The 13,025-nt window shown below is 41.9% G+C and overlaps 1 protein-coding gene across 2 annotated transcripts in view; it reads left to right on the top strand.

Annotated features, from left to right (window-relative positions):
• NOL8 (nucleolar protein 8) overlaps positions 1–13,025 on the top strand; it is a 1,174,909-nt gene that overhangs the window by 258,918 nt on the left and 902,966 nt on the right. For both annotated transcript variants that reach the window (XM_044077406.1, XM_044077405.1), the window contains exon 5: positions 1,684–1,837. In XM_044077406.1, the coding sequence (XP_043933341.1) occupies positions 1,684–1,837 (154 nt within the window). The remainder of the gene's footprint in view (positions 1–1,683; positions 1,838–13,025) is intronic.

Below are 13,025 nucleotides of genomic sequence, written 5' to 3'. Positions count from 1 at the left end.
TTGGATTCGTCTGTGGTGATTTGCATGGAGTAGTTTGGATTCATCTGTGCGGGTCATGCTTACTCAAGGTGGTGGATTTCTTTTGTAAAGGTCACCAAAGCAAAGGGTATGAAGGCTTAATGGTTCACACTGCATACCTTGACCTGGTCAAAGCTTTTGACACCGTTCCCTACTCAGACATGGAAGAAAAGTTAATAACCTGGGAAAAATGCTCTGTCACCCACTGGATTGCCAACTGGTATGCAGATAATCAAAACAAGAAAGTTGCCTTCACAAAGAGAGCAGTCACCGGTGGAGTTCTGTGTTGGGAAACCTCCTGTTTGGCATCTACTAAAGTAAAAGCGAATACCAAAGGGCTATAGCTAAGTTTGCCGATGATTTCAAGCCAGAATCCGTGATTGAATCTCCAAGTGACTTATCCATCCTGCTGGAAGGTTTGTTCCAAATAATTAACTAACTGGTATCAAAGTCATAGATGGAAACTAAGCGTCAGACGTATTATTGTATCCTTTGAGAATTCATGTACCTCAAGGAACTACCACATTGACAATACGGCACTCAGAGCTGACCCTGTTTCAGGATTTGGGAACTTAAGTGTAGAGTCACCTAACTTGACCAGCATGTGTCCTTTGTAAGAAAGTTTTTATATATCTGAGAGCTTGTACAGAAAAATTGTCTAGATCTAGGGATATCATTGTCCTCCTTTACTCAGCTCTCACTAGGCCAGTCATTGAATATAATGCTATCTTTTGCATGCATCTGTCCAAACGCATGTAACAAGTAGAGTGCCCTAGAGAGATCTCACTAATATTATACAGAGGAAAAGTCCAGATAAAATTACTTTAGCTAGCAGATCTAAGATTCTCTCTCTGTCTCTGTCTCTCTCTCTGATACCCTTCCTGTGAGATATATAAAGACACCTTATTGAAGTTTTCAGTAGTTTATTCAGTTAAGTATGTAGCTGTAAATCCAATGCTGAATTTATGTATAAAGATGCTGTTGCTTAACTGTGGCAGTTCAGTCACTGAGTGTTTGCATCATATGTGTTCTATTTGTAATATTTTGCTCATATGCTGGATCTGCTTGATGATGCTATGACCTTTACTGAATTGACCCGTTCTTCCTACTGGAGGTGAGAGCAGGCATCTTTGGCCTAGTAAAATTCCTGTAACGTCTTCTATCCGTGCAGGCTGGCTAATTAGCCCATTTGCTCTCCCGTTGAGGAGCCTGCTGGTAGAGACCTGGCCAGCTTTCAAGTCTAACATTGGAACAACTTAGCTTTCTTAAGTGCTGCCGTTCTGCCTCAGTCATGCCTCTTCACACTAACTTAGCCAGTGCATTGGTACAAAGGCAGTGTGTGCTTGATAGGCCCATGCATTGCAAATGTAACACCTAGTGCTATCTGTCTGTCACCGAGTCAGCAAGCCAGAGACATCTGAATGCCCCCAGGTTAAGCAAACTGACAACAGCCACTCATTCCCACCCTTATTGTTACGGCTCCCTAGCCTGGTTATAGTCTGGGCTTCATCCATCTGTGACAGACTTTGCGGGGGGGGGGGCATCTCTTTGATGAAACATTCATTAAAGCAGTTTCCAACTAAATTGTAATATTTGGTATTGATTTCACAGTGATTTTATTAAGCTGTCCAGTGTTCTTGTTTAACATGTCTTTTTTTTTTTCAGATTGGCCATGGAACGGCAAGAAGCAAAAGAAAAAGCAGCATCATCTTCTGTCAAGGACAGCAAAAATAATGCTATTGAATCACTAAAAAAAGTAGGCATTGTTGATTTTTATATGAAAGCAGCGGTTCCAGGGACAGAAGTGCCTGATCACAAGGTATACATTTTGACAAATTTCTAAATTGCTTATGACTCCCTTTTAGGAGTTCTGTTTTTTTTTTTTTTTTTTTTTTGGCCTTTTAAAGAACTATGTCTTTGAGACAGGAAGAAAGCATTTTCTTTTTACATGCTTTGGTTGAGGAATATTATTCTGATCTTTTCTTTGTCTTTTTTATTTCCAAATAGTTTTTTCCAAAGATTATAATTAACATCTGTGTCTCATACTTACTGACACATTTGTAAACCACTTTCACCTAACTGTAGTTACTCATGTGAGATAGCCTAGGACAAAAATGCTGTCAGTTGTAATCCTTTGTAACAATTTCCCTTTTAAATCACTGCTTGTTAGCCATGTTTGCTAAGAAAGACATGACATTGCCGGTAATTTTTTTACTGGATCTCTTCACAAAGGACAACCATATGTTTCTGGGTATTGCAATCGTACACTCTCTCTTGCGTGGGTGTGACCTTTTTGCCATACTTTACAAAACTTAATATTTTATTTCTCCAAAGAATTTAAATAATCATCTCAGTGTAGTATATGATATTGTATCTTTAAATTTTCTCTCTAGATGTCTACTGAAAATGAGTGCTGTCCATCTATAATTTCTCATTCAACAAGGATAAATTAGTCACTGTCTCCATTGCTTTGTAAAGTTCTGCTGATAGCCAGATTACAATAGCTCATGTAATTCTAGAATTTACATAATGCAAATAGCATCATTTTCTTTTTGTAAATAAACATACAACAGTTAATCCTTGAAAGATTCCACGATACCCAGATTTCCTATTTTAAGACAAAAGTAGAGGCTTTTAGATTAATCTTGAGTCACTTAACTTGCATATGATACATGAAAACCCTAACTTGAGTTCCTTAAAGGACAGATTCTTCTCTTTGGAGAACTGTGCATCAGTAAGGGCAAGTACACAGCCTCTCCTTTATCCTCTGCTACTACTTTCCAGTAATAACATCTTCAGAGGTAGATCAAGTGTCTAAGAATGAATTTCACTACTTATGGTAGGCTGTGAACCAGCCTTTGCTTATGCATGGTTATTCCTTAATGTGGGGGAGAGAACAGTTTAGTACATTTAAAGAGAGAAAGTATAAGATGTACTACACTGTGCAGAGAATTGTATATAGGTTTATAGGTAAGTATTAGGCTAGATGCTAGTTGTACTTGAATGTGGACAGGTATGAACTTTCTTTTGTTTGGAAGTTTACTATGTTCCAGAGCAGTGGTATCCTGTGTGAGATGTACCTATCCCTCTAAACTGTTCTATTCTGTTGATGTTGCAAGAGAGGTTTAGGTCCCTAGACTGACTATTTCTGATATTTGACTTGCCTTGGGTCAGAAGATGCCTTGTATTCCAGACACAGGTCACCGTTTTGCAGTCTGCAGGATACAGACTATACGGAGTATATTCACTGTACATGTAAAGTCTACTCGTGCGTCGCCCCCCCCCCCCCACATTCTCTGTTATTCCTACATAAAGTGAAGCGCATTCTCTACATATGGCAACGTAAACTACCATTTTGCTTGAAAAACTGAGAGTTGCTTTAGAGGGAATTTATGAGCACACTATAAACATCAATATGAAAAATCTGACAAATGCACTTTGGAGACGCATTGAGAATAAAGAAGGACACGGCTTTGGGTTTTATATTGTAGAATTAGTAGAACAAGATCAAAGGGGAGGACCAGTAAAAACTAGGTTGGAATGTAAAGAAGATGAATGGCAATTGATAACAAATGCAACTGGACTAGGAGGTTTAAATGATCACATTTCCCTGACCAGCTTTTTAAGAATGATAGCACTCTGATATTAAGTTGCTTTGTGCTGTTAAATATGCAATTAATTTATTGTTGCATGTGTTTTAAGATGATTTACCCAAGGGAATATGATGATTGGCTATTTGCTAATAAGTATTTGTAATTTTAGCATATGTGTATATATATATTATCTTTTTTCACTAATTTTTATGTATTAAAGTTTTAATGGTGTAAGTTTATTATGTCCTGATTACACACAAATGTGTATTTTTAAAGAAGAAATTCCCTGTGTATATTTACCTGTTAGTTAATTAGTAAGACTAGTTGGTGGAGTGGAGCAGCATATGTGAAAGCTGTAGAAAACCGTTGATTTTTGAACTCTGAAGAAGTCCCATAACTTTAAGGGACAAAAGTACCAAGTTCATTTGTTTTGGATGTATTTGTATTTGGTTTTGGAATAAAACCATGCTTGGAATTTTTCAACAAGCTGTGCTTTTCAGCACTAAGAGTGTTTTACCGACACTTCATTTTGCTGTTTGGAAGAAGTAGCACCATAGTGTTTGCTTCTGTTAACATTGTTTCAATGTTAATGTATATTATTTAATGTCTGTGTATATTACTGAATATCTGTTTAAAAATGTTTGTAATATGTTGGAGCTTTTCTCCCCTGCCTCTTTTAAAAAGTTTGTTTTGGCTGAGCATAATCAGACAAACCCATTATAGAAAAGCAAAACAAAATTAAGCTGCTCCCAGTACTTTGCTTCCTTAGCCACATTCTTCAAGTAAATTCTAGTCCCCTCTTCCCAATTTTTATAAGCCTATTTTCAGACATTCCTATTGGTTAAAATCTTCTTTCTTCATTTACATGATATTTTAGTTGACAAATACTTTGTGCTACCTTATGAATGTAATATTTTATATGGTGGTTCTCCTTAAGGACTTGCATCGTAAATCCTACTGAACTCTTTACTTCTCAAACTATCCTCTCCACTCTATTACGTCATCCCTTTCACTTTGACGTCTATTGCTCTGTGTTATGTAAATGTATCTTAATTGTGTATAGCTAAAATATCCCTTCAAATCAGGTAATCCTAAACCATCTTGTTAATATGTGGAGTATCCTCTTATCCCACTAAACTTTTGCCCTTTCCCTCCCAAATTCCTTCAAAACTCTATTAATTATAGTGCACAACTTTTCCTGTGGTTGATTAAAATTTGCCTGGACTTGTGTATAAAATGAAAGGAACTAGAGGCATTTTCACTCTTTGTTTCTTACCATCTATGTCCATAATCAAGAACTTCCAATTTCTCTTTTTAATCTTCTGTGCATTGTCTTCCAGCATTTCCTTGACTGCCATAATTGAATCCTTTTTAATCCATACACCCAAGTACGTCATTTTATATTTCCATAAGTATGGGCACTGCTGAACAAATTGTGTTGTAGGTACATAATTCACTGCTATAGCCTTTATTTTCTCTTCATTTATTTTGCATTTTTAAGTGATTTGAGACTGTCTGAAAATATTCCACAACACTGAGATATCCTTTACTGGGTTTGGCAAGTACAAAATAATGTTGTTTGCGAGTAAAGTTAACTTGTCGTTTAACATGTCAGTTGTATCCTTGAATATGGGAATCCATTATTTTCTTTGCTAATGGGTGTACATATAAAGCAAATACAGGGGTAAGAGGACACTTTGCCTTTTTCTTCTGTTAAAGTAGCTTGTCATGGAGAAATCCTCCTACCTTATTATTTGCATCAGAGTCTTCCTAAATCCACCTAATGGGGAGCACAAATGGTACCATTGCTCTACAACAGAAATGCCATCTGATTCCACTGAGTGCCTTCTCTGCATAGTCTCCCCAACAGTAGTGGTGGTTTTCTTAATTTCTGCTTCCCTCTGGATAATCATAATCACTGTTCTGTTAATATTGACAAGTGTTCGTATTGCCTTCTCAAATCCACATTGATCCATTTATATAAAATTTTGCAATACCATTGCTATTGTCTTGGCTAGTGCACACATAACCACTTTATAATCAAGGTTTCAAATTGAAATGAGTCTATATGCTTTTGAAGGGTCTTTACTCTGTTTGAGTGATACAAGCACTACAATTTTTCCAGATGCTGGTATCCCCCCCCTTTTTTTTTAAATATTATTAAAATCTTCTAGATCTCATCTTCTTTTCTCCAGACTTGCACAGAAATACCATGTATTCCTTGAGAACTTCCAATTGTCTGTTTAAATATCACCACATTTATCTCCTCTCTTCATTTATTGGCTATTAAATGTTAAACCACCTGTCCTCTAGCCTTGGCATAAAGTCTTCATAAATATTTCCATGTGTGCCTTTCTTGCTTACTACATTGCAGGGTAAGGGGAATCTCATAGAACAAGAGCATGAGATTCCTGTTATTAAGTTAACATTTGTCAACCCTTGTAAATTTATTTTACCAGAAGATCTTTGTCTTATTTATACCACATTTTAAAACTCTGTTTGTATTTTAGCTCACCCGCTCACTGTCCCTTCTGAAGTAATGTCCTTCTTCCATAATAACTAGAATAATTTCCACTACCCATTTGATAAATTTGTCTCTTCATAACCGGTAGCTGGAGGAAGTGCTGGTGTCTCATTTTTGCTTCGTTATGCTGCATCTTTATTTTAGTCTTTATCGTTGCATGATCTGAAGTAGTTATTGGATATGTCCGAGTTTTCAGTTAAATGCACATGTTCCTGTGAGATGTAATTTCTATCCAGACTAGCCCAATTCTTGTATTTTGGGAAATAATGTGTAAATTATTCTACCACTGTCTTCACATATTCCATACTAAACATTTTCATATTTCTTTAGAAATCTGCTCTCTTTTTTGTTATGTTTTCTCTTCTTTTTGATACATTCTCACTATTGTAAATACAGTTCCAATCTCCATTTTTAAATATCAATTCCTGCTTAAAGCAAATTATTTCTCCCAAAATTCTCTTGTTTCATAACAGTTTTAGGTGGAATATAAAGACATGCTAGCATAATCCTCTTCCCTTGCCATTGATCTTTTACTATACAATTCTGCCCTTACTATCTTTTTCACTACTGGAACCAGTCTGGCAGTGTTTATTACTCACCTTTTCCATTGTTCCTGATTCTGCTGAAAGTCAGCCCTGAAATATTTTATTTGTTAAATTCACTTGCTAATTTCTATCCAGATACATCTCCTGGAACATTGATATTTTCATCCTATACTGCTAAATATTATTCATTACTGTTGGCTTTTTTGTATCTGTAAGGCCATTAACGTTCCATGATGATGTGGACAATAGTAGCCATTGTGAGAGAAAGCTGTTATTCCCACCTGCTACACAGGACAGTGCTGCTGAATGTTTATTTCCAATTTTTAACTTGCATGCTGACATAAATGTTTAGCAGGCTGATCACTTGTGCAGTTGCTTCTTCTCATCTCCATTTGAACCAGTCATATTTTTGGTACTTCTTTTGCTTCAATGAAAACACACATGTACATTTTCAAAAAATAGCTACCCCTCCAGATAGGAGCAGTTGGCTTAAAAAAAAAAAATATAGATAGGAGAAGTTGGCTTAAAAAAAAAAAAACTAGATGAAGTAGTTGACTTCATTTGATCATCAACCTGTGTCTGATCCAGACCCATACCTCTCAACTGTCCCTAATTTTCAGGGACATCCCTGATTTTGAGTAACATTTTTGCTCTGTTCCTCTGAATCCCTCCTAAAACTACTGACTTTGGGCAGAAAGGTGGTGAATTACACTTAATGAATAATGACAGTAATTAAGAGTTATACACTTCTTTTACTTCAGAAAAGGTGTATCAATTCATATGCTCTGATTCTCTCAATGTTTCAACTTAATAGCACTAATATTTTAAGTGTCCCTGATTTTTTTTCTTGACTTTTCCCTGATTCTGTTCAAATTTGTCCCTGATTAGTTGAGAGGTCTGTCCAGACCAGATCCGAGATGGCAGTATCACCAACATCTGATCCAAGCTCCAAGCTCCACCCCTTACCTACAATACCCCTCCATCTCCTTCCTTCCCTAAGATGTCATTTTCCGCAGCTTTGCCAAGCAGTGGGGTCTAGAGCTCCAGGCTTGATAGGCATCTTTTTCTGATATTTTGTGGGTGTTAGTGTTTGTAAGTTTAGGTAGGTTTCTTGTGTCCTTTGCCTTCCCTCCCCTTTGTTTCGTGTCACGTTTCCCGTTCAGTAAAAAAAGTTTCCTTTCGAGTGTTGTAGGTAGAGCAGGCCTTATCTCTATTCCCCCTCCTTGCGAGTGTGTGTGAGTGAGTCTTGGCGTCGGGTAGTTGAAAGTTTTTTTTTTTTTTGGTCCATCGTACCTTATTTGTTGGCATGGCAGATCAGCAGGCCAAGCTGGTCTTTAGAACGTGCAGAGTGTGTGGCCATAAGTTGTACCCGGTGGATGGCCACACTCTCTGTGCCTTGTGTGTTTGGGGGCAGCCCATCTTTCTTCAGACAGCCCTATTTGTGCAGTGTTCAACCCCAGGGCCCTAAAGGATTGTAAGGCAAAATTAATCCTCAAGGGACTTCTCCCTGCTACAGTAGCGGCTACCTCTTCTTCTTCTATTGCTGTTACAGCCATGACTGCTCCTTCTTCTACAGCCTTTGTCTCTTCTGCTCCCTCCCCGGTCGGGACTCGACCTCCTGGACAGAGGCCTGTGGATAGGGAGTCAGAAAAAGAGAGGAGCAAAGACAGAGAGAGGGAGGAAGAGACCCCAGACCGGACAGATCCGATGGGTCCCCCTCTTAAACAGCTAGAGTTTTCTAGGCCAGCTTTTCCTCGGCTCCGATCGCTGAGATTTTCGCTGGAGCCAGAGTAGCTTAGACCTCTTTCTAGGGCCTCCGCATACCGACCCAGTCGGAGTTGGTGGCCTCGTCACGGTCCACCAGAAGTTTATCTGAAGCAGACATGGACAAAAAGATGTGAAGGTTTATTCGCACCCAGATTCAGATGGGGGTCTTGCCCAGCCCCCTCTCCCTCCGGAGGGGGAAGCTCGCTTCCCTTTTTTGCCCCGATATCTCCTTCTCTCGTCTGAGCCCCGGTATCAGAGTTCTTGTATCCGAGAGGTCCCGGAGTCAGGTGGTCGGCGCTGATGATACTATGTACCTCAACGCCGGCAATAACCTTGAGCGCATTGGATCTGATAGGTTCGGATCTGAGCAGCTCTCGGAGCTGAAGCCTGGGTGTGGGATTTGAGGGACTGGGTCTTTCTTTGGCTCCGACATTGTGGGGTTAAGGCTTACCCCTCAGTATGTCTGCTCCTTCGAGCTCCCTTCTGATCCCCATGCCGGATCCAGGGAGAGCAGTTCCCTTGTCAGTTTGTCTGGAGGCTCGCTCTCCCTCTGCTTTCGACGTGGTGGAGAGGGTTCCCTCCAGGGAATCGAGGCCCCAGACCATCTCATCAGATTCTGCCCCGACTTCCTCACCTCTGTGTGCATCTTCAGACTTTTTGTCCATGCAGGGACAGCCTGTGCCCTATGTGCCCCAGACAGTTTCCCTCGAGGAACCACAAGTAGTTTGCGTGCCCTCTCTGTAGAGTCCCACCGAAAAGATTCCTCACAAGTGAATGAGCAAAAGGAGGTACCTGGACTTCTCCTCAGAGTCACTCATTGAGGATACCGAATTGGAGGAAGGGGAAGGCTCCCCCAGATCACCCCCCAGATCATGTCTCCTTTGAGACATCATGGAAATCCTGCACCAGCAGGGGGATTGGTCCACCCCCAATAATTTCTTGGACGAGTTGGTGTTCCTGGAGGCCTTCAGTACGGGCCCATCTCCCTCCTGGGTGCTCAACCCCCCCCCCCCACGGAACCATTGGTGGACCTTATTTACCACCAGGGTATGGAAGGAGCCCGACATCATAGAGCCTATCCCTAGGTGCCCCGATAAAATCCTGAGGCCCCAGTAAGACACACTGGGTTGGAACAAGTGGTCCCCAGTAGATGCCATGGTGGTAGTGGCTGCCACTAAGAAAGAACTGCCCCCCCCCAGTAAAGTTCTATGGTCCACCCCCCCCCCCGACCTAGAGACCAGGATGATGGATCATTTGGGAAAGTGGACATATGCTTCAGCCATCTTTTCTACAAGGGTGCTGAATTGTTTGGCCCATGTAACTAGACTACAGCGAGACTTGGTCCAGGAATTCACTGAGTTGCCCCTAGAGGCTGTGTCACCGGATGATAATTCTTCGCGCAAATGGCCACTCTCAAAGCGGTTACTAATACGTCCATGTGCCTCCTCTCACATGCTACTCAAGGAGCAGCAAGGGCGGCCGGGTCCGGCATTACCATGAGGTGACATGCTTGGCTTAGGCTTTGTTAATTCATGAAACCCTTTAAGGCGTCTTTTGCGAATGCCCCTTATGATGGTTATTCCGTGTTTGGAAAGACTGTTCGTGAAACGTTGGTCCAGAGTAAGAAAGAAGGAATGACGCTGTCTGCCATCGGGATCCACTTCTCTAACCCTCAAAGATCCTTTTCCAGAAATCAGAGAGGGCAAAAGATGTGGTTCTGGAAGTCCTCATTATTCTTGGGACACTCAGGACTCGCCTTCCCCTAGAGGCAGAGGGGGTAAGGACATATGCTAGCCCAGAGGCTGGGGGGGGGGTCCGTGAAATTTTGGATGTTGAGAACCGTTCTCAGACAGGCCCATGCAGCAGCCCTGAGGGGTTGCCCGACTGCTCTGGAGACAATCTGGGATCAGCTTTCTATGCACTTGACGGCATGGGAGACCATGTCATCAGACCATTGGGTGCTTCAAATAATATCCAGAGGATATACCATCCCCTTTTTAACCCCTCCCATTTCCCCAAAACACCTCCCAGACGTTCCACCCGCGCAAAGGGAGGCAGCAGCACTCGAAATAAGAAAGCTGCTAAAGAAACGAGTCGTCCAATCCGTCCCCCTAGATCAATCTGGATCGGGCATCTTTTTCAGGTTCTCTTTGGTGCCAAAAAGGCGGCGGACCTAAGGCCTATCCTGGATATTTCCACTCTTAACATGTCAGTTGTTGGAGAAGTTCCAGATGGTCAGTTTACAAGCCATCCTGCCTTACCTGCAAGAAAATGACTGGATGTGCTCAATAGATCTCCAAGACGCGTACTACCACATTAAAATGTACAGACGCTCCAGGAGGTTCCTCCACTTTTGGCTAGGGGCCAATCAATATCAATTCCAAGAAGCCCTACCCTTTGGTCTCATCACAGCCCCCAGGATGTTCACTAAGGTCTTGGCAGTAGTAGCGGCTCACCTGAGGCTTCAGGGGATACAGTTTTACCCATACCTGGACGATTGGCTCCTTGCCGCTCCCACCAGGTGCCTACTTGTTCAGGCCAGAGACTATTTCCTGAAACTGTCAGACTTATTGGGAATTACAGTCGACATATCCAACTCTTCTCTAGACCCTCTTTAGGTCATAGACTACATAGGAGCGAGAATTGATGCTTTACAAGCCAAGGTCTGTCTAACTCCTGAAAGAGTCTAGAACTTACGACTTCATGTGTTCGTGATCCTCCAGTCTTATCTTCCTCCAGCCGAGGTGGTGTTAGGAGCCTTCAGTTCCATGGCAGCCACTATTACTCTTCTCCCTTTTGCTAGCAGGCCAGTGGTCTTTACTGCATTTGCCTCTGACACATCCTAGTCATATAAGCAACGTGTGCAGGAAGTCCCTCCTCTGATGGATACGTTCCCTGGAGCTAGTCTAGGGATGAACATTTATTGCAGCCCCTCCTCAAGCCACGGTGACCACGGACGCCTCCCAACTAGGGTGGGGGGGCATTGCTCGGGCAGGACAGTCCAAGGCACTTGGTCCCTGAACGAGACCAAGTTGCATATCAATGTTCTAGAGATGAGGGCAGTCTTGTTAGCATTGCAGGCCCTTCATGCATTTCTTCCTCTGGGAACTATTGCAGTTTAGACAGACAGTATGTCAGTCGTCTGGTACATCATCAAGCAGGGAGGAACCAGATCTTACTCCCTTTGTCGTGAGGCCATGAATGTGTGGGAATGGGTGATCTCCACCAACCATTTTCTGGTAGCAACGCACATTCTGAGTTGATTCAACATACTGGCGGACAAACTGAGCAGGACTATTCTAATGTCTTATGAGTGGTCTCTGAATCCTTCTGTAGTGGAACAGATCTTCCTCGAGTGGGGTCGGCCTTGCTGCAATGTCGTCAGATCTCCTTCCAACTCGAAGTGCAGCAAGTTCTTCACTCTGATCCCCCCACAGGGGGAATCCACCAGGGAAGCTCTGGTCCATTCTAGGCCTCCCGGTCTTTTTTATGCTTATCCCCCTTTACTTCTCATGACAAGATTTCTCCAGAAGGCTCGCTGGTTGGGACGCAGAGTCATCCTCATTGCTCCATTGTAGCCTCGCCAAATCTGGTTTCCCTGTCTTTGGTCTCATCTGGTGGTTCCTCCTTGGATCCGATACCGGATCTCATTTTGCACCCCTGTAGGGTCCCTCAGACCTGGGCAGTCTGGAGCTCACTGCCTGGCTGCTCCAGTTCCTTTGATTGCTAGGACTCCCAGTCTGTCTTCCCTGGTCAAGACTTTTCTGGTGGCAGCTCATAAATCGTCTACCAGAAAAATATACTGTAGCAAATGGAAGCATTTTTCTATCTGGGCTTCTCAGAGGGATTTGGACCCTTTCACAGCTCCTGTTCCAGCAGTCCTTGAGATCTTGGCATATATTTTCCAGCAGGGTACCAGCTCATCTACAGTGAAAGCTCAACTGGCAGCCATTTCCAATTTCCATGTAGGTGAGAACATGGCTTCTTTAGCTTCCTCCAGACTTTGCAAAACCTTTATTAAAGGTACCTTTCTTTTAAGGCTCCCGGTTAAAGATCTTACCCCTCCTTGGGATCTTGTACTAGTTTTGCAAGCTTTGGTTGCTCCGCCCTTTGAGCCTACTGCTTCTGTGGACTTAAAATTTTTATCCTGCGAGACAGCTTTTCTAGTGGTTATTACCTTGGCTAGGAGAGTGTCAGAACTCCAGGCATTATCTGTCAAAACTCTGTATATGATTTTTCATAAAGACGGTTTCACTTCGTACTAATTCTTTTCTGCCTAAAGTGGCCTCAGAAACAAATATCAATCAATCAGTTTACCTGTTTTCTTTCCAAATTTTCAGAACAGGAATGAATATAAATTGCATTTGTTAGACTTGCATAGACAGCTACGTTTCTATTACCTGTTTTCTTTCCAAATTTTCAGAACAGGAATGAATATAAATTGCATTTGTTAGACTTGCATAGACAGCTACGTTTCTACTTGCACAGGACTAAAACATATCGCAAGTCTGACCAGTTGTTTATGTCCTTTGCTACGCCCTTTCCGGGCAAATCGGTTTCTAAGGTAACTCTTGCTAG

Source organism: Protopterus annectens, chromosome 7.part0, assembly GCF_019279795.1.
Source record: "Protopterus annectens isolate FY-2018-M chromosome 7.part0, PAN1.0, whole genome shotgun sequence".
In the NCBI taxonomy this organism is placed as follows: Eukaryota; Metazoa; Chordata; order Ceratodontiformes; family Protopteridae; genus Protopterus; species Protopterus annectens.
The sequence above is the reverse complement of the archived record's forward strand: the minus strand, read 5'-3'. Positions and strand labels throughout refer to the sequence as shown.